The sequence below is a fragment of the Canis lupus genome, chromosome 34 (genome assembly GCF_011100685.1).
Source record: "Canis lupus familiaris isolate Mischka breed German Shepherd chromosome 34, alternate assembly UU_Cfam_GSD_1.0, whole genome shotgun sequence".
Classification (NCBI taxonomy): domain Eukaryota; kingdom Metazoa; phylum Chordata; class Mammalia; order Carnivora; family Canidae; genus Canis; species Canis lupus.
This window is the reverse complement of record NC_049255.1, coordinates 19327729-19352371: the sequence shown is the minus strand read 5'-3', so window position 1 is coordinate 19352371 and position 24643 is coordinate 19327729. Positions and strand designations below refer to the sequence as shown.

General features: G+C 38.0%; 1 protein-coding gene and 1 long non-coding RNA gene across 2 annotated transcripts; one reads left to right on the top strand and one right to left on the bottom strand.

Moving 5' to 3' along the window:
- Window positions 1–1893: 1893 nt before the first annotated feature.
- LOC119867502 lies at window positions 1894–19888 on the bottom strand. Its single transcript, XR_005383850.1, has 3 exons — window positions 19523–19888; window positions 18818–19152; window positions 1894–2073 (listed from the first exon to the last, which is right to left on the bottom strand). It is a non-coding gene; the product is annotated as an uncharacterized LOC119867502 (long non-coding RNA).
- Window positions 17483–23717, top strand: CRYGS (crystallin gamma S). The gene is given in 3 exon segments (NM_001080901.2): window positions 17483–17542; window positions 22656–22898; window positions 23350–23717. Coding segments are annotated over 3 exon segments (537 nt in total). The 5' UTR covers window positions 17483–17521; the 3' UTR covers window positions 23623–23717.
- The last annotated feature ends 926 nt before the right edge of the window (window positions 23718–24643 follow it).

Genomic DNA, 24643 nt, shown 5'->3' with positions numbered 1-24643 from the left:
TGTCCAAAAATAGGAGAACAGATGAGTAAACTGGGGTACCTTTATTTAGAGTGCTATGAAGCTTTTAAAATAACAGAATTATATATATGCTATTATCACAAGTTTGAAAATTCAAAAACTAACATCCAATCTGTAGAAAAAGATATGAAGTACAATACGATATTGACTAGTTTCCCTTTGATGGTGGGACAGTAGATGATTTCTTCCCCCTCTATTTTTAGATATGTTATGTACATTCCATAAAAATTATGTATTGTTATAACAAAGAAACAACAAACAAAATCTGAAAGCATTGCACCTGAACTAAGCACAAAGAATATGCCAGAGCAGGTTCACAGTTACTGAGAATAAAGGTGATGGATTTTTGCAGCCCATGCTTATGTGAGCATTCGTCTGCCACATATGTTAATGCTTCATACTGAACTGTATGTCAGCTAACACATCCAGATCTTTAGCCCACCATCCACTATGTGTAAGTGATTTGACCCTGAAATTGTATTCCCTTTATTTTGACTAGCGTTGTCCCTCAGGGTAGGCAAAGATTTCTTGTGAAGAGATGACTCTCCCATTTCTTCTTTATTTCCTAAGCAGGATTCCAACTCATACTTCATGCACTTATACACTCTTCCTAAAACAACCACTTCAAACAATTCATGTAAGATAATTTTGTTTTATCACAAAATAAATTCTTTTCAAAATTTCTTGTTCAAATCAATTATAGTGAGATCTGACCAAAAATTTATTCTGCTCTTGATTAATAAACTAGATCTGCTTTTAAAAACTGACATAGTACATCTTGAAACAGTTAAGGGAGGGGGTCACCTTAAAGAAAATGTATAAGTGGAAACAACAACAGCAAAAAGAAAATGTATAAGTGAGTTTCGTTTCAAATCAGTTTGTGAAAAAACCTTTGTTTCCTAGGTATGCCAAGAAGCCTTTTCACACAGATGTCCTTCGAGATAATATGGATCAGTCCGGAGTTCTCCTCTGGGTGAAAGCAGAACCCTTTATAGTGGGTGCCTTGCAGGTCCCCCCTCCATCCAAGTTCAGTCTTCACTATCTCAGGAAGATATCCACCTATGTGCGAACCCGGGCCATGGAAAGGGCTTACCCACGCCTGTACTGGTCTACGTGGAGGCACATTGCATGTGGGAAGCTGCAGTTGGCTAAGGATCTGGCGTGGCTTTACTTTGAAATATTTGATAGTCTTGCAGTGAAGACGCCAGAGGAGCGCCTGGAATGGTCTGAGATCCTATCCAACTGCATGTCAGAGGATGAAGTTGAAAAGCAAAGAAATCAGGTATGTATTTAGATGTATGTGTATGTGTGTATAATTATTTTGAGAAATACACTATCTTTCATTTTTGTACTAGCTCTGCAGTGTGTGGTTTTAGGTTAAGGACTGTTGTGATCCCGACGTGCCATTTTTTTTTTTTTTTAACTGTTCCAGGTGGGCAGTTTTTAATGAGTTAGCCCTCCTTTTAGCAATCCCTATTCATCCCTTCCAAAGCCACGATGTTACAAGAACCCTATAACTGAAAGAGAAAATACTTTCGTTGACTTTAAAAATATTTTAAGGTAAGTCAGTAGTTATGAACCATTGATATGTTACAGTCTGGGAATGTGACTATTTTTAAGTGAGCATGTGCTATGTGCTGGGATTCAAAGATGATTGCAACAGCATCCCTACCTTCATGGAGTTCATAGACTAGTAGGGAAAGTTAGTGTGTAAAAGAGTGCTATTTGATAATGTGGAATGTATAATAGTAAAAGTATGCATAAAGTACAGAAATAGAATAGGGAAGAAAATGGTTAGTTCTCACCAGAAAGGTGAGACATCAGGAAAGACTTCACAGAGAAAGTATATTAATCAGAGCAGGCTCATTACAGTAAGTAACAGGCAATCTTGGCATTTCAGTGGCTTAACACAGTAACAGTTTATTTCACATTCATGCAGCAGTATAACACAAGGCATCTGGTAGGATGATTCTCTAGGCTGCTGTTGTCCAAGCAACGACTCAGGGATCTAGTCATCTTCTGTCTTCTGGAACCATAATTTTATTATTAGCTTTGCTGCAGTTAAAAGCAAACAAAAATGAAATTGCAGTGGCTCACAGTAACAAAGGTATATTTCTTGCTTATTTTACGTGCAGGCTACACTTTAGCTAGGGCTAAAGGTTATGGCTTGGCTCTATGTGTCTACTCATTTTGGGAGCCAGGCTGAAGAAACGTATTCTGTATAGGTCATGCCTATTCTATGACAGAAGAGAAGAGCAGCAGAGCAGGAGAAAACTCATGATGCTCCTTAAAACTTTTGTTCTGATGGGACATAAACTATAATTAGTTTCATTCCATCGGCTAAAGCTTTGTTCTATGTCCTTGTCTAAAATCAGGTAGGTGGGGAAGTAAACTACCTCAGGATGTGGGGAAATCCCATGACCATGGGTCAGCTGTATAAGCCTCCTAGAGGATGTGGAAGTGAATGATTACAGGTATCATACCATTTGTCCCAGCCATACCCACTAGGGCCTCAGAGTCCTTCACTTCCGGTTTTTTTTTTTTATTATTATTTTATTTTATTTTATTTTTTTGTGGACTGTTTTTGGGAGACTCAAAAGTGGCATATGTTAATCCACCCACATTCCATTGACTGTAACCCAGTTATATACCATGTCTAACTTCAAGGGAGGCCGACGAATGCCATCTAAATGTGTGCCCAGGAAGAAAAGAAAAGGTATTTAGTTAGTATCTAGCCATTCTCTGCCACACGGGGTAATATCTAAACAAGGTTTGGAAATTGAAAAGTTTGACAAGAAAGGAAAGACATTATAATTATTCGTTAATTAAATACTCAGTGCCTACTATGTGTGAGGTATGGTAATGTATACTGGATACAGAGATTAATAAAACCTTCAAGAAGCTCCAGATTTTTTGACTGCTTGTTATGTGCTAGATTCTATGCTAGTTACTAGGACTAAAAAAATGAAAAAGATGAGAATCTTACAGTCTCATGAAGAAGGTGGTATATGAATAACGATAATATACACATAATTGTTAAATGGAAGTATGTATAAAATCAAGGAATTTTGCTGAGTTAAAAAAGCCAATTCCCGAAGGTTATTATACTGTATGATTCCATTTATATAACATCCTTGAAATGACAAAATTATAGAGATAGAGAACAGATGAGTGATTGTCAGAGGTTTAAGGAAGGGGTGACGGTGGGAGGGAAGTAGGAAGTAGGTGTGGCTATCAAAGGACAACATGAGAGATTCTTGTGTTGATGGAAATGTTCTGTAACTTGACTGCATCAATGTCAGCACCCTGGTTGTGCTACTGTATTAATAACTTTGTAAGATGGGAAACTGGATACAGTGGACAGAGGATCTCTCTATTAGTTCTTATAACTGCATGTGAATCTACAGCTATCTCAAATTTAATGAAAAAAGCAAGCATTTAAAAAAATATGTAGCATCACAGGGTTCTGATTAATTAAGTAGTTCTAGATGGTCCTGAAAATCTGTACTTTTAAGTTCCTTAGATATAGCCATTTTTAGCCAGGTTGGCTAAAATACAGCTGTAGGAGATGTTATTACATTTTTGTGTCTCCTATATGTGTATGGGAATGAATATGTGAGGATAATCCTGAGCTTCAAATCCTGAGCTTCAAACCATATCCTCCTTCAGATAAGAAATGACTTCTAACCATCTATCAGAACGATAGTATTTTTTTTAAATCAAACACTCTTTTAAGAACTTGATAAAAATCTGAATCCTCTTCCCCCCACAAGATGCACATACACCAAAAAATTACATTCAATTCCTGATTTATATTGATACCCTAAACTTTGTTGATAAGTCACTTAGGTTAGAGTAACCTCCGTATTTTGGTGAGATCTCCTTCCTGTCTTTGATCTATTTATTTATTCAAGTGACTAAAGTTTGTCTTTTTTTTTAACTGCAATTTTAAACTTCTGAAATAATATGCTTTTAAAAAGTATGTACTTCATCCTCTCCTCTTCATAGATTTTGGGGAGAGAATATCTATGGCCATAGATGCTACCTAGCTTTCCGAGAAGGTAAGTGACTCCAGTTTCATTAGTTCTAGAAACTCCCATATCTGGACATCAGAGACATACATATCGAAGGCTAGCAAGTTTCTACATTTTTCTTTTTAGGATTGGCAAACTGTTGTGAATTTATTTTACTGTATCTAATTAGTTATAGACTAGAGACTTGTGTGGTTAAGGACATGTGTTCATCATCTCTTTTCTTTTTGGACAGCTTTCAGTGGACACCCTACAATTTCTGCTCTTCTTATACATACAGCAGTTAAATAAGGTCTCCCTGAGGACATCTTTGATTGGAGAAGAGTGGCCTAGTCCCAGAAATAGACCTCAGTCTCCTGACCTGACTGAAAAATCCAGTTGTCATCCTAAGGTACTATTAAAATTTTGGTCTCCTCCTTTGAAAGGAACAATTTATGAGGGAGATGATTTGGCTTCATTAAAAATTGTGTTGGGATTACTTATATAAGCCAGTCATTTGCTGGTGTGTTTTGTTTTGCTTTTTTGTTTCTTTTCCTTATTATAAAACAAAATAAATATTTGCAGTCTTAGTCTAAATAGAGAAGTAATTTCCATTCCTTCATTGACACAAAAATCACATGATTTGGGGGCAGATTATTCACTGTTCTCATTAGCATTCTTATTATTGCAAATGTTAATGAATTTGAATCTACTCATTTGACTAAGTTAGAGTAAATGAGAAGATGTAGTGTTTGCAAAGTCAGTTGAAATCTGAAAAAATTTCTATGAAAATATCTTCTCATGTTTAAGTGATGTGCTTTGGTATACTTAAGTTCAGCACGCTTATGTTATGTGACAATCAAGAAGTTCAACTTAACTGCCTCACGTGAGTTTTAGAGATTGTGTTATTTCTTCTTTCTGGTTTTGTAAAGAAGGCTGAAATGTTTTTACCTGTTTATGTAAAAATATTCTAAAAAATCTTTAAGTAAAACATGGATCTCAGTATTACTGCCATGTGCAGGTTCTTTAAAAATGTTGTGAGGCAAACAAAAACCACCACAAAAGCGTCTCTGATAGTTGGTACTTTTATAATCTCCTTTTTCAAGTAAATCTGTCCACCCTTATATTCCATGATACAATTCCTTCCTGGTCATACTGCTTATTCTTCATTTTTACTCTTCTTCATGAGCCTCCCCACTGGCCCCTACAGGCCACTCTTCCCCCAGGATTCTATTTGGGGCAATTTTGTCTTTTCACTAGACATAGTCTTTAAACATAATTCTTCTCTTCCCGTGATTTTATATATCTCAGTGACTCCTGAGTGTGTCTCCATCCTGGATTTCCCTCCTCATGTAGATGCCCTAACTATACCTTAGATTCAGAATGTCCAAGTCCAGATGTATTAAAAAGGCCAATCATTGTCTGTTCTTTCCACACATTGTTTCCTGTTGAATGGGCACTGTATAGAGATGGTGTTTTGAACTAAGGTAGTCAGCATTCACATTAGCTCTGCCACTTAATGTCACATAATTTTAGGCACGTTGGTTAATTTTTCTCAGCCTGGGCTTCTCTTTTGTAAATGGGAATGATAATGCCTATTTCTGCATGGCTGTGAGAATTCAGTAGTTCATTAGCATAAGGCTTGTCGCATAGTAAACATCAGTTAATGGTGACTCTTCGTTTGTGCTATATATAGCATGACCTCTCCCAACAACTGATTAGACCAGAGATGGACACTTGACTAGAGTAACCCATTCATAGGTATGTATTTGAAATTGGTCTGATTCAAATTGATGACCTGGCTCAATCAGTGTCCCTAGGACCTGAAGAAATTACCAGTTTGTGATGGGTGCTTGAGCTGGCAGCTTAGGTGGCAGTGGTACCAGAATAGCCACCATGTTCATGAGTGATCTGGACTTATAAGGATTAGAAACTCTGAGGTAATCAGAGAAAAAGAATAGAATGGAACAGACGGGTAGAGACACTGGCCTCTGAGAGAGAACCAGGCTCAAGATGGCCTTCCAGTTCCAGTTCTGATGAGGCCTACGTGTACTTCATCAAAGTCTTACTTACTCTGCCTCCAAAACAATTTTTGTTTTTAAGATTTTATTTATTTATTCATGAAAGAGATAGAGAGGCAGAGACATAGGCAGAGGGAGAAGCAGGCTCGCTGTGGGGAGCCCCATATAGGACTCGATCCCAGGACCTGAGTCAAAGGCAGATGCTCAACCACTGAGCCACCCAGGTGCCCCCTTCCAAAAGAATTCTAACTTAAAAGTCTGTCCCTTTTTGGGTAGCTGGCCCAGTTAGTGAAACATGCAGCTCTTGATCTCAGGATTGTGAGTTCAAGCTCCACATTGGGAGTAGAGATTAATTAAAAAAAAAAAAACCTTTAAAAATAAATAAAAGCCTACCTCTTTTTTTACTTTCATAGGAATATTTTATAGGACATAATGACATGTTAGGGGGGGGCCTTTATTTCTATAATTAGATCTATCTGGTCACTCAGCTTTAAGTCTACACTCCACCTACTATGCTGAACTTTCTAAATACAGAAGGATTATGTCTGTTTCCTGTCAAAACTCCCATCATTGATTATCATTGTCACTGTTTTCATCTTCTGTTCCATGGAGCCACCTCAGGCCGACTGTGGGTGAGGGGGATGCAGTAAGTGAGATGAAGAGCGACAGCTCTGCTTTGACATATTCTCTGGTATCCAAATGAGAGTTTATTAAAAAGAAAAATGGTATTGCTCTCCAGAAAATAGTTTTGAAGTCCCTGGCACACAAAATAAAGCCCATATGCTTTAGTGTTTCATACAGGCCTTTCATGATTGGTCCCTGACTACCATTTTTACTTTACTTGACACTTCCCAGCATTCTTCCTAAAACTCACCCAGAACTTCCATTTTTCTGGACATAGCAGGTAATTTTACTGCTATTAATTTTTGCATATGCTATTCTGCAGGCTGAGAATGCCTTTTTTCCTTGTCTGTTTGCATAACTATCAACATTAATCAAGAATCTGTACAAATAGCACTTTTTTTCCCCCAAGAGGGGTTCCTTACTCCTCTGAGGCTCATAGCGTGTCTTTACAGATCTCTGCTATAGTTCTTATCCCACTGTGTAATAGTTGCTTATATTGTCTTTTCACTACATAGGCCCTGAGTTCTTTGAGGACAAGAACTATGTCCTATTCAGTTTGCATATTTTGTCACTTAACACTGCTCATACCACATAAGAGATATTCAAGAAGTCTCTGTTAAATGAATGAGCCAAATCATTGAAACATCTGCCAACTCAAAGCTTATTCCAAAAGTGATAACTTCTCTTAAATCTAGCTACTGTAAGATCAGTTGCATTGTTACATCTGGTGGAATTTGAAACTCCTCCTGTAACATGAGAAGGTAAATAAAGAAACCCAATGCTTCATCAAATGAATGTCCCAAGGTAGCTATTTTTTTTCAAGGTAGCTATTTTTATGTTAGATCAAGACTTAGAGTATTTACTAGCTGTGTGACCTTGGGTAAGTTTCTTAACCTTTCTGTATAACCATTTCCTCATTTGTAAAATTGGCATGTTAATGGCATCCATTACAAGATGGTTGCTAGGATTAAATATGTTAAGGTTTGTGTAACACTTCGTGTTGGCACACACGAAGGGTTAGCTATAGTATTACTTCTGAATTAGTTAAGAAAGGAGAGAATCTGTTTATACCTATCACATGTATTAAAAAATCTTTATAAGGTTTATATTGTTGCCTTAAATGCTTTTTTAGGAGAGGAGACAAACTGGAAATACAAAGTAATTAAAATACAAAACGTTCAGGTCTTGTAAAATCTATTCTGTTAAGAGTGCTTTATTTTGATATTTTTTAGAACTGGAATGATTACAGTCACCAAGCATTTGTCTGTGATCATCTATCAGATCTCCTTGAGCTACTTTTAGATCCAGAACAACTCACTGCATCATTTCATTCGACACACAGCAGCCTAGTCTCTCGAGAAGCTGTCATGGCTCTCAGCTTTCTTATTGAAGGTACAGTGAGTAGAGCCAGGAAGATATATCCACTTCATGAACTCGCACTGTGGCAACCACTACATGCAGAAAGTGGCTTCTCAAGGATCTCGAAGACCTTTTCTTTCTACAAGCTGGAAGCCTGGTTGAGAGCCTGTTTGACTGGGAATCCATTTGGTACATCTGCTTGCCTTAAGTCTGGAAAGAAATTGGCTTGGGCTCACCAAGGTATTTTTTTCAGTATTTTAACCTGTATTAAATTGCATGACAAGTTAAGGAACCTAGTGTTTTCTGGTGTGTTAATAATCACACAGCTTCTGTAGAAGACCTAAAAAATATTGCTACTTAAAGAGAAAAAGGCAACAGCTCTCTTTTGTCTATGACTATTTCCCTCAAGGCAGCAATAGTCTGAGAGAGTTGATTTAAGAGTCTGGGTCATTTTGGTCAGTTAATGGAACTCCAGCTTCAGCCAGTTCTCTCTTTGCTCTGTTTTCCTCCTTTCTTTCTCCCTCGCCCTCTCACATGCTCATTTGTTTGAGGCTTTCCTGTTTTCTCTGTACCACAGCCGAATTTGGCCTTTCCCCAGTTACAACCTCAGAGAATTGATGTAAAAATGGGGTCCTTTTTAGGTACACAGATACAAGCAGATTAGATTTTTCTAAATTGGAAATTTCAAGTTACAGGAGAGAAAATTTGTCTTTGATTGCATCATATACTTATTACTGACAGTCCAGCAATGGCTAACAGGATAGGTTCGGGTGCTGAATGACTTCTGGGGCCCAGGTATAAGTTTAAAGAGAAGTAGGTGAGGCAAATGCCAGGCAAAATTAATGGGGGGAAAAAAAAAGAGAGAGAGAGACCTAGAATATACTTCCACAATCTCTGAATTTCAAGGTAAAAGAAAAAACAGTTTCCATGTAATTAAATCAGTTTTGTATCCCATTTTCGAATCAGTTTTGAATCAGATGATTGAGCAATGTCTATAGAATCTCAAGCAAAAAGATTGTGATCCAAGAATTCTATATTCAGCCAAGCTATTGCTCTAGTATGAGGTCACAGGCTTCCAGATATCTAAGGGTCCCATAAATATGTAGGACATACTACATAATTCTTGATGGTGATAAAAGAATATAGGTTCCAGTAAATATGTAGGACATACTACATAATTCTTGATGGTGATAAAAGAATATAGGTTCCAGTAAGTTTTTAAATGTTGTTACAATAGTCACTAGTTGGAAAAAGAGGCTATCTAATCTCTTAGGATTATACTGAAATATTAGCACAAGTGGATAATAGGATCACAAATAATTTGTACCTTCTTTTAGCACTAGTATTTAAACATTTTCTACAATAGCCATATATTACTTATTTTATAAAAGGAAGCAATAAGAATTGTTTTTTCAAAAAAATGTAATAGCATACTTATGTGACCTCATATTTGGCTAGTATTTTTTACAAGGGTGTCCTGATAGCTTTCAGAGAAGTATACTCTAACTAAGAAGCCAATCATAATGGTGAGACTGTACTAGGAGGGCAACCCCTTCACAGATATTTTGAGTATCAGTTTGTGCAAGGTACTGTGTGTGAAAGGAAGATGTGCTCTCATTTACTAATGATGTAGGGATTAAAGACATGAATCCAAATAGAATTCATGGAATGATGTGGTAAGTAGCTTAAGAGGGTTATGAAATTGGTATTATGGCAATTTCAAAAGATTAAGGACTGGGATGATAAATTAAGGAAACTTGCAGAAGATATTTGAGTTATTTGAATTGGGCCAGCTCTGTCACTAGCTAGCCATATGACCTTAGCCACAATCTTGAATGAACTTTAGACCTTAAAAAACTTTTATGACAGACAATTATGAAATATTACAAATATACAGAAAAATACAGAGAACGGTATAGCAAACACCTCTTCACCCCATGCCTAGATCTAAAGTTTTTCCAAATCTTACATGTATCTAATTGTAGATATGTAGACATGTAGACATATGTAACCTCATATGGTTGATTGTGTGTCTTTGATTTGAAACAATCTCATTTATTTATATTTTTCTCAAATAGTTGAAGGGACGACCAAAAGAGCTAAGATTGCTTGTAATACTCATGTGGCCCCTAGGATGCACCGCATGGTGGTAATGAGCCAGGTTTACAAGCAGACCTTGGCCAAGAGCTCAGATACTCTGGTGGGGGCACATGTAAAGATTCATCGTTGCAACGAATCTTTTATATATTTGCTGTCTCCTTTACGGTAAGCACAGTCTTTACAGTGTTCTGATATTTTGATATTTTCTTTGGACTAGATTGATCCTTTTTTGCCATCAGAGAATAATTTTGTAGTCAAATATTCTTTTATCTAATTCTCATTCAGTAGAATTTACCTCATTTTTTTTTTTTCATTTTTCAGATCTGTGACAATTGAGAAATGTAGGAATAGCACCTTTGTCTTGGGCCCTGTACAGACTGCTCTTCACCTCCACAGCTGTGACAACATTAAAGTCATCGCTGTTTGCCATCGTTTGTCCGTCTCTTCCACAGCAGGTTGCATCTTTCACATTCTGACGCCTACACGCCCACTTATTCTCTCTGGAAACCAGACAGTAACTTTTGCCCCTTTTCATACCCATTACCCAATGCTGGAGGATCATATGGCCAGGACTGGCCTTGCTACGGTGCCTAACTATTGGGATAATCCGATGATTGTGTGCAGAGAGAATAGCGACACAAGTGTCTTCCGACTCTTACCACCTTGTGAATTCTATGTATTTATTATCCCCTTTGAAATGGAAGGGGACACAACAGAGATACCTGGGGGTCTTCCAGCTGCCTATCAGAAAGCACTGGCTCAAAGAGAACAGAAGATACAAATCTGGCAGAAAACTGTGAAGGAGGCTCGTTTGACAAAGTGAGTGTTTTCTAGAATTGGTTTCACATAAAACTCCGTGGGAAAACAAATTAATCTGTCCATGTTTACAGCTGAACTAAAGTAATAAAAAAGATACAACGTGTCTTTTGTTGAGGTCAGTATTCCAGGCTGTTTGGTTGGGGTTGGGAACAAGTAGATACTCCAGAATTAGACTCCCTTCTTTTCAGAAACTTTAGTTGATAAACAACTTATATTTATGAAAGGTCATATATAGAATATACCACATGATCCAATACTTGATGAATTGGTTTTCATTTTTAATTTACTTCTCTAAACTATATTGGTGGTTCTCAACCTTAGTTTTGCATTAGCCATCCAAGGGGCTTGTTAGAAATACAGATTCCTGGCTCCAACACACCACAGACAGACTCCCAAGAGTGGCTTCCTAATACTGCTCCATGGACTAATGCTAGTTTTTGTCAAAGTTTTTCCTAATCCATGGTAAAATGTGAAAAATAAGTGTGGTGTTTTAAAACAAAGCTAAATTTAGTCCACTGAAAATACTGTATTTTATTCTGAAATTATATCCTTCCTAAACTTGGGTGCTAAAATATGTTGTTTTTAAATTCCATGCTTGTGATAGTAGATGATCATGGTTTATTATGTTCACTGCAAAATTTTATTTCTAGGGTACTAGTCTGAACTCTAGAAGCCAGGGACATGCTGTATGGTTACTAGAGATTCAGAAAACATCAGTGTGGGTAGGCAGGGAAGGTCTGTGGAGGAAGCAGAATTGATGTTGGGCCTGGAAGAATTAGCAGCGTTTGGATAGGAGTTGAAGACTGAGCAGAGTACTTCTATTGTATCTGACCAATTGTTCTGTTGTTGCTGTTTTGGTGGCGGTGCTCTGATGTACAGAACTCAACAGAGCAGTTATTTGGAGGGAACAAATGGAGAACTAGAAATAATGTCTATCCCATGAAAGTGTTCATGGGATAATCACCTGGAGTAAAATGAACATGAATTAGCGTTCTTACATTTTTTTTATTCTTAATGGCATTTTTAGGGATCAAAGGAAGCAGTTCCAGGTACTTGTGGAGAACAAGTTTTATGAGTGGTTGATTAATACAGGACATCGCCAACAGCTGGACAGTCTTGTGCCCCCTGCAGCAGGCTCCAAACAAGCAGCAGGATAAGACTCCTACGTGGAAACGTTGGTGGGTATTTATAACATATGCCTCTTAGAACATATTTCTTGGGAAAAGCTGACAAGCATACAAACAAGCTGTGCAGGATATTATGTTACTGGCCACTGCCACTTTTTCTCCACCAGACCTACCAGCATGTACAGACTTTACATACCCACTTCTACTGCATTTTATAGTGAGAAGACCAACCATAGGCTCCACCTTTGGAATAATGGGCAAATATAAAGGCCAAGTTTTGCCTTATTTGCTTCTTGCCTAGTACAGGTTGTACTGTCTAAATACACTACTTTCCCCATACATAGCTTTCAGTTTTATTTCCACCTTTCTAATACATCTTTCATCTTTCCCTTCACCCACACACAAATCCATTAAGTTAACTGATCTTTGTAAATTGCACATATAAACATTAATAAATTACTAGAATTAATCCAAATGAAGATTTGAATACTAAACTCTGGAAGGTCACAGATCCAATACAAGAGAATCTTGATACAGACAAATTTACTAGAAGTTATTTAATCCAAATGTAAAATACTCTCTTAAAAAATAGAAATTAGTTTACTTTTCTATTTTGAAGTCTTTTTAAAAGACTAATAGACAATAGACAATAGAAAAACAGACAAAGGACATCAATAGTTATTGATAGCAGAAAGATACTTATAACGATACTTTTACTTAAAGAAATGTAAGATATCATTTTTCTTCCATCAGATTGGCAAGAATCAAAAGCTGGTATACAACACTGGTAAGACGTATAATTTTCTGCTGGAAGAAGTATACATTTGTGCAAAATCTTTGGAGGATAGTTTGACAAAACGAAAATTGTAAATGCACACATTCTTTGACTTAGCAATTTTACTTCTTGGGATTTATCTTCTAGATACACTCATTTATGTAAAGATCTGTTTAAAAAATGTGTTCATTGCAGCATTGTTTGAAATAGTTGTAGCCCAGAAACAACCCAAGTGCTTCCCAGGAGAGTGCCTAAAGCTGGTGCCTAAAGCATTGGTTCATCCAAGGTAAAGGATGCATTTTTAAAAAGAATGAGGTATATCTGTAGGTGTTGATATGAATCATCTTTAAGCTGGGGGTTTGGAGGGGTTAAGGCAGAAGAGGAGGGGTAAATTATTGCCTTGTATGTTTGAAAAAAGAGAGGGATTATTACATATACTTATATGCTAATTATATGCCTTAAAAACTTCTGAAAGGATACAATATGTCTAGGGTTAAAGAAAACTTTTAATTTTTTTTTGATACAGAATTCACATAACATGAAATTCATCTTTTTAAAGTGAAGGATTCAGTGACTTTTATTAATGTAGTCAATAAAAGTGTGTGCAACCTTCACCATTGACAAATCCAGAACATTTTCGTCACCCTAAAAACAAACCCCATACACATAGTCATTCCTCATTCCTCCACTCTCAGTATCTTCTCTTTTCTCCAGTTTTTGACAACCACCAATCTACTCTTTGTCCCCTGATTTGTCAACTCTGGACATTTCTTATAAATGAAATCATATAACATGTGGCCTTTGTGCCTGGCTTCCTTCACTTCACATCATGATCTTAGGGTCATGAGTGTAGCGTGTGTCAGTATGTCATTCCTTTTTATGGCTGGTTGATACTCCATTGTATGGATATTCCACAATTTATCTGTTCATCAGTGGATCTGAGATTGGAGTTGTTTCCCCTTTTCAGTTGTTTTCACTTTTATTGTGAATAATGTTGTGTAACTTTAGTGTAAAAGTTTCGGTGTAGACCTACATTTTCAATTCTCTGGGTATGTACCTAGGAGTAGAATTGCAAGGTTATAGGTTTAACTTGTTGAGGAAATGTTGAACTGTTTTCCAAAACTGTAAAAAACTATTCTTTATCATTATAGATTGTTCGCATTTTAAAGTGTATATTACTTCTTACAAAAAAAAAAGAATTCTATAATATTTAATAAATGCGGAGATTAAGAATCAGAAATCTGATGAAGATTATCCAAAACAAATGGGAACTATAAGAATGTGAAATTTTAGTTGAGACTAATATTGATAGCCTATAGCCTTTTCATGTCTATATATGAATGTCTTTTTTTCTATTTTGAACTGATATGACCCTCAGAAAAAAGGAATATAATTAATCTTAAATGTTATGTATTTTGTCAGTCTAAACTTTCATCTGACCTTGATTTATGTGATTTTATAAATATAAGTTTTCTCCTCATTACTTGCATGAAGACAATAGAAAATTCAGTTATTAATATTTTTCTTTGGTTATTTTCAGGGCCCTGGTAACAGGAGGATGGATAGAAGATGGTACACATCTTGAACATACATTGGGAAGATGCTCTTGCTGCTTAAGAGACATTGGGGCTCTTTCCTTCCTTTTTAAGACTGTTCTTTGATTTTCATTCCACACTGATATATTACTACTTAGGTAGGATTTTAGATGAGCTTCTGTCATATAAACGTATTGTTTATAGCACATCAGAAAACCAAAATGAAGTTGATGAAGGCAGTTTCATTGTATGTTACTATTAAAGTGATTGAGTATAGATTTGCAAGTAAACTTCACATTTCAGTTTGTATGATGAAAGGGTATCATCCTTTCTAGAGTTAAATAAGAGTTTTCTAGTTCTTTGTAACTATTTAAAAGGAAATTGCTGTTCCTTTTAAAAAATGATTGGAATGAAAGCATAGTTTGTTGGTGTATAAATATAGCAGAAATAGTTTTATACAAAGATATTTTAGTCCTTAAAAGTATGAAACAATGAAATTGTGTAAAATCTCTATTTTTCATTTTCTGCTCCAATTTTTCAATAAGCAAACTCTGAAAAGTAATTTTCTTCTTTTGATAAAAAGATAAAGTTTTACTTTTAATTTTAGAAAAGGTTTTATGAGGGAGGAAAGAATTTTTCCTCTATCCTTCTAGGTTCTTTTGGCTTTGATCTACTAATTAAATGGGCATAAGACAGATTAACAGGAGGAAACAATTTTAATTACATATCTTTGGGTGCCTCATAAGAACATGAGTCCCAGGAACAAGTCAGGCAGTTGGCATATATGCCACCCTGAACTAAGGAATGGAATATCGTCCTAGGGCTTCAAAGAGGAAGAGGGTAATTCACAGGATGTTAAGAAGAACAGATGGGAGGCAGGTAGATGTTTGCCATGTCATACAGTTAGTTGAGTCATTCAGATTAAAAATTCCCTCTGGTAATGGCGCCCCTTCTGAGCCAGGCCCCATATCTGAATTATTTTAGGTGGTTAAGGGAGGGAAAATGTTTTTCTTGAACCTGAGAGGTCTTGATCATTTTCAGCTCAAAATCCCCACATGCTACAGTAGCACATTTTGGGGGTCATGTATTCTGCTCCCTCTCAGTTACCAGTGTCATCCTGTGATGTTATATGAAAATAAAGTTTACATTTGATTGGAAAAGCTGTATTCTTTAAGATAAATGAAAAAATTGGGATCTCTGGGTGGCGCAGCGGTTTGGCGCCTACCTTTGGCCCAGGGCGCGATCCTGGAGACCCGGGATCGAATCCCACGTCAGGCTCCCGGTGCATGGAGCCTGCTTCTCCCTCTGCCTATGTCTCTGCCTCTCTCTCTCTCTCTCTGTATGACTATCATAAATAAATAAAAAAATAAAAAATAAAAAATAAAAAAAGATAAATGAAAAAATTATTAAATTATTAAATAATTATTAAATTATTAAATGAATCTGCTGATGAACATTGTTTCTTATGCTAACTGGTCATTGAATTAGTAATTATTATCAAAAAGGGGCTTGATCTTTTATTTCTAAAGTGAAAAATTAACTCTTAGAATGTGTATTCTAATTGAGGTTTTCATCATTTTTATCTTAAGATGAAATTCAAGAGAGAATTCAATAAAGAAACACTGGAGTAACAAGTGTTTTGGAAATTGCTATTGGTTACTGAAATTAATGATATTACTTAGATATATTCCAGTTTATCAAATTCAAAGCTAAGCATAGCTTAATAATTTCTCAATAATCTTCTTATCAAGGCACGTTTCCCATTTTCTGAATCAACTGTAATATATCTTGGGGCATCCAAGATATTGTTGCATAGCTTTATTAGTGAACATGAGGAAGATGGACTTTTAAGAAGAGTATGTTTGACCAGGAAAATGAAAATTGAGAAGGATTGCTATTTCTTTGAATTTACCTAAAATAGGGCACCTGGGTGGCTCAGTCAGTTAAGCATGTGCTTGGGATGAAGCCCTGCATCAGGCTCCCTGCTTAGCAGAGAGCCTGCTTCTCCCCTAGCCCCTGCTTATGCTCTCTCTCCTCTCTATCTCAAATAAATAAATAAAAATAAAATCTTAAAAAAAAAAAAAGAATTTACCTAAAATGTAATCTCATTCTAAAAGTCAGAGGTGTAGTAGGTACCAAGAAGTGTCCTCTAAACAGGTCCTCATATGATATCATGGCAGAAAAATGCCACCAAGCAGGCAGCAAGTTGGGCTTAGCTCAACCTTTGCAGGATAATTCCCATGGTAGCTTTCTGTCTCTCAGGCTGCATACTGAAGAGCCCTTTCTTATGGATTAGAACTTGCATGTATGTCCTGAAAAAATTTCAAACCTAACAGTTGCAAGAATCTGAATCCCCACACAACCCTTGTCTAGATTTACTGCTTGCTAATGTGTTGCCACATTGACCACTCTGGACAGTAGTAGTATTTTTGCTCAGCAATCTCAGAATAGGTTGCTGACATCTTAAACCTTTACTCCTAAAGATGTTAGCATGTATTTCCTAAAAATAAAGACATTCTCCTGTGTAATCATAGTACAAATTATTAAATTGATTAAATTCAGGAAATTACACAATTTCATGATACACAGCCTGTAAACAATTTTTGCTAATCATTCTCAAAAATATCCTTTGTAGTGACATTATCCAAACAAAAGACCATGCATTGTGTTTAGTAGTCAGTAAGTTTTGTTCCTTTGGAATGTGTCACTTCTATTCAGAATTAGAGGGTAGTCTTTTGACTCTCCTATAAGCTCTGTTGAAAAAAGAAGACATTGGGGATTTCAAGGTGGCTGCTTGCTAGAAAACCAAATTGCCCAGGTAAGAGGGACGTTTTTGTTTTTAATTTTGAAAACTTTGGCTGGGTTTTGGTGCCTTGACTCAGCAAAGTCTATAATGCAGCAAGGCTTGGTAAGCATTAGAAGGGGTACTGAAGCTTTCCTTTATTTCATAATCCCAATTGTTTTTCTAGAAACCATCAATAGCCTCTAAATGACTGACTCAATTTTTGGATCCTATTCTCATGACTAAGCAAATGTTTGATTTCAAACCAGCCCAGTATAAATGTCTCTGTGCCTCTAACTCTCTGTAGCTATTCCGGATTCCAGCACCGGGGAAACCAATCTATGCAACAAAATGTCTAAATCTGGAACCAAGGTAAGTAAGCGGTCATGCTGATTTTTACCCTACCACTTTCTTTTCCTTTGTGCCTCTTTTACAGTGTTTCCTTTCGTTTGGAACGTTTCCTCTTTTCCAATGTACCTAAAGATACATTGAAAGAAATGTGGAGAAAAGCTTTTGCTTCCTTGCCTGCAGGTAAGTATGATAGTGATTTGAAGGCTGGGATTGGGAGAGGAGATTAGGAAATGCTGCTTATGTTTTTTACTGTAACAGAATTACCCAACAGTTGTATTAAGGGTTTATCTTTGTGTAGGTGGGGGGGCGACGTTCAATACTGTACAGGTATATAGCGTGCAAATGTCGTCATGATTTCTACCTCTCACCAACCAATACATTATGAATTTCCACAGGAATAGTACATACTGATAAAAGGAGTACATGGAGTAGAAAACATTTAGTATTTGGTTAAAACTCTGTTCTGTGAGGGAGGGGCGCCTGGCTTGTTCAGTTGGTAGAACATGTGATTCTTGATCTTGGGGTTTTAAGTTCAAGCCCCACATTGGGTGTAGGATATTACTTAAAAATAAAATCTTTATTAAAAAAATCTGCTCTGTAAAAGTTAGCATCAGTCAGTAATGTTCTAGACCAATGAAGTGAATTAAGTCCCACATATCCCCTTCATTCAAGCGGTTACTCTTATCCATTTCCTAAAATAAAGTGCTTACTTACCTTAGGAAAATTGCCTCTAAAATACTTAATTCACAGTTGGTGGACTGGAAATTGATCTCTTAGGCAGGGCTTTAGGAAGGAGGGAATCTATCTTCATTCTTTATTTTAGCTCTTCCATTGGCCAGTGAGTATAAGGCAAACCCATTGATGCCTGATTTCCACCCAACTTTTTACTTTGAAAAGTTTCAAACCCATTGAATCTTAATAAGAAAGACATGTTGAACAGATACTTGAATATCCCTCACTTATATTCTCCAATTGTTAACATTTTGCTATATTAGGTCTCTCCCTTTGTACTAAACCACTTGACAAATAGCAGACTTAATTCTTTTGCCATAAGTATTTAGGCATGTATCTCCAAAAATAAGCACACTATCATTATCTTGTCCCCTAAATTTCTCATAAATACAATACCTAATATTCAGGCCATATTCAAATTCCTTCCTGTTGCTCCCCCAAATGTGCTTCATGGCTGGCTTTTCCCCTGATACAGGGTCCAGTCAAGTCTCATGCATTGCATTTGGTTGCCAGGTTTAAGCTTTTCTTCCTTTAGCTTCTTTTATATGGAAAAATCAGCCCTACCTTTTTGTTGTTTTTGAGACATTGACATTTTTCAAAGTCCAGATCAGATGTCCTGTAGCAAATCCTGAAATCTGCGTTTGTCTGATTGTTTCTCTATGTTTAGATTCAGAGGAAACTGTCTTTGGCCAGAAAGTTACATAGGCAATGTGAAGTATTCCCCATCGCATCATGTCAGGAGGCACCTGTTAACTTGTTCCAGAATTAGGTAGTGCCTGATTTTTTTTTCACTTGGAAAATAGAACTAATCATCATACTCATTATCTAAAAGATTGTGGGAGAAGAATGAGACAGTGTCTTTAGTGCTCCAAGGTTCTTGAAAGGACGCCATGCAAATCCTGTAGGAAAGAATTGTAAGCCCTTAGAGGAATATCCATGTGCCTTGAAGGAAGACTGTTACAGAACCTTCTTCGGGGCAGCCCGGGTGGCTTAGTGGTTTAGCGCCACCTTCAGCCCGGGCCTGATCCTGGAGTCCTGGAATCGAGTCCCATGTCGGGCTCCCTGCATGGAGCCTGCTTTTCCCTCTGCCTGTGTCTCTGCCTGCCTCTCTCTCTCTCTCTGTCTCCCATGAATAAATAAATAAAATCGTAAAAAAAAAAAAAAAAAACCCTCAGATGAAAAAAAAAATCCCGCTTTCAAAGATTTCCAAGGTAGTAAGAGTGTGCCTTCTTATTTCTTGTAGCTGCACTGTTTACGTGGTTAACTCACCTGCTTGCTGAGCCAAGAGAGCAAGTTAATCTCTTACTCTTTGTCCATTGCTTCTCCCTTTCCCTCCAGTTCACTAGCAATTTAATCAGAGTTGTGTGGGCTTGGCAGAAACAATGCATTTTACTAAATTTGGTTTTGTTACCTCTGGAATACTCAACATTTTTCTTTCTGCTGTATTGGTTTAGTAGGCTATTTTTCAAAAACCAAATGAGGATGAGAGAAATTTTGTCATAATTTATAGGGAAATCTCCAGCACTATTTCTTAGCCTACTCTACAAATGTTTTTGCCCAAGAATCTCAGCTGACCATAGAGTAGATTTCATGGTCCTTTTGCAAATGGAAATTGAGTAGAGGTACAACATTCTCTGGGCTCTGAGATTTGGAATGTCTCCACTGACAGGAGAGCTTGGTTCAGTAATGGCTCCATGGCAACAATGTACTTTGTTTTAGCCCTGGGATGGTTGGCTAGTCTGCTGGAAGGGTAGACAGCAAGGTGACTTTATAAAACATCCTGTATATTTCTACTTCTCAGATATAGATTTTAGCCAGGCAAATGTGCAGAGGGCACTAAGTGTGAGAAACATTGAAGTAAAAAAGATAATAACTTTATTTCCTATAGCATATCTCTTGCAAAGCCTCTTTTTTGGTGAATAGTTAACCAAAACCAAAGCTAAATTAAATTAAAGTTGAATTAAGGAGTTTAGAATCAATTAATTCTTAGTGAAGTTACCTTGGTTTTCCTAAAGATCTTTCCACAGGCTTTGGGAAAAGCGTCTAAGACTTAGTCGTGTTCCATTACTAAGAGAGTGAATGGGGTGTGTAGGCAGGAAAACAGCAAAAGGGAGATAAGACTCACTTGCCTGCAACTAACTCATAACTAGCTATTTAGGGAAGTCATTTAATTTCTTTATCTGTAACAATACTAACAAAAGTTTATTGGCAATTATGAACCAGAATAAGTGTTTAATTGGCATTATCCCTCCTCAGAACAACCCTCTGCAGTGGATATTGTTACTCAGTTTTACAAATGTAGAGCCTGAGCTCTAGAGAGAGGTCCGGTGGCCTCTCCATGGTCACAGAGCTGGTAACTAGCAGTGCTGCAATTTTGTTTTCATCTGTAAACTGGGACACCATATATCTCTAAATCTGTGCTATGCTAAAATGGGAAATGGAGTTGGAAGAGAGATTTGGGAGGGGAAGGGAGGAAATGAAGTAGATGATTTAGGGGTAACAGTTAGGTGTAAGGGAGCTCGTAGAGAACAGGAAACAGAAGAGTGGAGAGAGAAACAGGAAGGGTAGATTAAGGTGGAAGGAAATAACCATTAGTCAGTAGGCTATAATCTAGAAGGGCTCCCCTGCGGTAGAAAACATTGAGGTTTTATGCCCTTTTACAAGTCATTTTTGGTTTCTGCCTGTCCATCAACACTTACATCCAATCAGTCACCAAATCCTCCATTCCTTTGACTGTTTCCTCAGTGTCATTCATCTAATAGTTGCCATTTGGCTGGCCCGCATCATCTCTCACCACACCCATAGCAACCACCTGCTTCTACGCAGGGGCCACTCCATTGCGTCTCGCAAATCATCACCAACGGATTCTAGCAGGGCATCTGTGACTTTATTTCCTTTTTTTTTTTTTAATTTTATTTATTTATGATAGTCACACAGAGAGAGAGAGAGAGGCAGAGACACAGGCAGAGGGAGAAGCAGGCTCCATGCACCGGGAGCCCGACATGGGATTCGATCCCGGGTCTCCAGGATCGCGCCCTAGGCCAAAGGCAGGCGCCAAACCGCTGCGCCACCCAGGGATCCCTGTGACTTTATTTCCAAATACTTCACCACATACTCTATATGCACCAAGCTTGGTGAACTACTTGTCCCTATAGTGGGTCATGTTTTTTTTTATTCCTTTGAACAGGCAATCCATTTTCCTTTGCTTCTGAAAACCCCCGCCTTATCCTTCAATCTTCACCTCAAAGATCCTTTCTAGACTACCTCCCTTCGCATGAAAACACCAGACATGATTTTCTTCTTTTAAACCGATAAAGCAAATTGGCCACAAGGTGGCGGCATAACGCTAGGAGATCAACTGCTTGAATCCATTACCCCTGGTGATTTCAGTTTAAATTATAAACCAACATTGACATTGGGTTGTGGAATTGCAGAACAAGAAGGGGCAACCTCTGCAGTCCATTTGGTCTAGTGGTTTTCAGAAACTGCACTATGAAGCCCCAGGAGTGCCTAGGAACTTTTATCTCCTGTTGCAAACCAAAAAATTTTATTTTATAGCTAGCTGGGGCTTCCAATCCAGTCTAGTCCTTTGATTTGAAATATGGGAAGCTGGAGCCCAGAAAGGTAGCTTGCCTAAAGTAGTAAGGCTGAGTGTAGAGATGCAGCTTGAGAGCCCAGGTTTATTATTTCCTGTTTCTCCGGGCTGCATGCTACAGTGCCATCACAGGCCTCAGGTTTACCCCAAAGGTTGTGGTAGAAACTTGGTAAGAGTTTGAGGCAAAGAACATTCTTGACTTGTCATCTTGTTACTTTGTAACTACTCTGTGGCAATAAAATAATACAGAACATAAAATATTGTCAGGTGTATGCTCTATATATCCATCTAAAATAAGCTCTTTACAGCAAAGGTCTACATTTTATTTTTCTCTATGTATCTTCCATATCACCTAGAATGAATTTATGCATTTAGAACTTACTCATCTTCATCTCACAGTTATTGAAGGTTTGTCCATAGCTTAAATAAGGCTGCGCCTTTGCCCATGGAAGAAGTCTAATAGGAGTCTGATGGGAAAGAGATATGTAAGCAGATAATTTACTTTCTAATGTGATAAGTACAGTGAGTTTTGGGAACAAAAAGGAAGAAGCAATGAACTTGGGTCTGGCTTATCTTTTGTTTTGCTTCATTTTAAGCCTTTAGGAAGTTCTCATTCCTGTTGCTGACAACCAACGTTGTCTGCCAGAGGATAGGTGTTGTGAGGTGAAGTAGAACTCTCTTATTTCCTCCTCAAAACTGAAGAGAAAGGAATGTCCAAAGTGAGGAATGTGTTCTTGGTTTTAATTTTGTTTATGAAGAAAGCCACCCAACTCCCCAGTTCCTCTCTTTGTCGGCCTTGCACCTCAGATCACTTTCTATGAAGACAAGCATTTCCAAGGCCGCCACTATGACTGTGACTGTGACTGTGCAGATTTCCACATGTACCTGAGTCGCTGTAACTCCATTCGAGTGGAAGGAGGTACCTGGGCGGTGTACGAAAGGCCCAACTTTGCTGGCTACATGTACATCCTACCTCGGGGCGAGTACCCCGAGTACCAGCACTGGATGGGCCTCAACGACCGCCTCAGCTCCTGCCGAGCTGTTCACCTGGTGAGTTTGGAACCCAACCCTCCCAGCTCGTTTGCTTGCCTACCAAGCTATGGTTCTCTCTGTCTCTCTTTTCCCTACTCCCTCCCCCATTTTTTTTTTTTTTTTTTTTTTTTTTACTTTTATGTGAAAGCCTTTTCTTAACATTTCTCTACTCTTAATGGGGTGTTTTCTTTTGTTGGCTGCTGAGGCTTACATAAAACTTTATGTCAGCTCATCCCAAGACTGAATGACGAATTACATCCGGAGCACTCTCTCTACCTCCTGAGGACTTTAAGGCACTAAGTTTCTCTTACTGAAAGTCACCTGTTTCAGTCAGTACACCGTAGGGGATGGGAGATAAGATCATCTAGCTTTCAAGATGGTGGGTTCTGAACCATGCTGTTCTCGGAGTTGTTGAACCGTTGGTGATTTTCATGATGGCCGCTGTTTATTTCCTCCTGTGTTTTTCCAGTCTAGTGGAGGCCAATATAAGATTCAGATCTTTGAGAAGGGAGATTTTAATGGTCAAATGTACGAAACCACCGAAGATTGCCCTTCCATCATGGAGCAGTTTCACATGCGAGAGGTCCACTCCAGTAAGGTGCTGGATGGTGTCTGGATTTTCTACGAGCTACCCAACTACCGTGGCAGGCAGTACCTCCTGGACAAGAAGGAGTACCGGAAGCCCATTGATTGGGGTGCAGCTTCCCCAGCTGTGCAGTCTTTCCGCCGCATTGTGGAGTAATGATTTAGATGGGGCCATGGGCTTCTCCCTGGGGGCCACATGCTGGCTGGCCTTGTCATACAAATAGGCATCATAAATAAAACAATTGGCATGCATTCCAGTGTTGACTGTAATGCCTCTCCTTAAACACTCTTAGGGACCAGTAAAATCATGCCCACCCGTGGTGGGGCAGTTACACAAAGCAACTTGTCCTTCAGATTACCAATCTATAACTTTGTGCCAAACTGAATGGGACTGCATTAGAAGGCTAGAAAATCATACTGCCATGTGGTGGTTCTCATTGCTTGAGTTTGGTATTGATTCAACAGGTACGATGATAACAACAGCCTGTTGAGAGCCTTCATTAATCCATTTTCTCTCTACAACAACCCTGTAAGAGAGGTGGTTTATTTGCATTTTACAAATAAGAAAACAGAGGCTTAGAGAAACTAAAAACTTGCCCAAATTCACCAGCTGGTGATTGGAGGAACCAGGGTTTGATCCAGGATATTTACATTTCCACAGCCCCTGTTCTTTTCCTTCACTTCCAACTTGTTCATTCAACACCTGCCAGGTGGGGGTCCATGTGCATAATGACAGTACAAGACCCTGAGGAATTTAAGAGGAGAAAAGGTCAGGGTCCCCTGAAGGTCACATGGAAGAGACAGACTAGCTATCAAGAATGGACAGTGAGGGATCCCTGGGTGGCACAGCGGTTTGGCGCCTGCCTTTGGCCCAGGGTGCGATCCTGGAGACCCGGGATCGAATCCCACGTCGGGCTCCCGGTGCGTGGAGCCTGCTTCTCCCTCTGCCTGTGTCTCTGCCTCTCTCTCTCTCTGTGTGTGATGACTATCATAAAAAAAAAAAAAAAATGAATGGACAGTGAAAACAGAGCCATTGCTTGAAAATGGTGGAGCCATGAGGACTTCAGGCCAAACCTGAAGGCTTTTAAGAATTCAGAGGTTCCTGGGTCAGTTACTTCTCAACCTTAAGTTCAGTTAAAAAAAAAAAAAAAAACATATTTAATTTGTCCTGACTATAC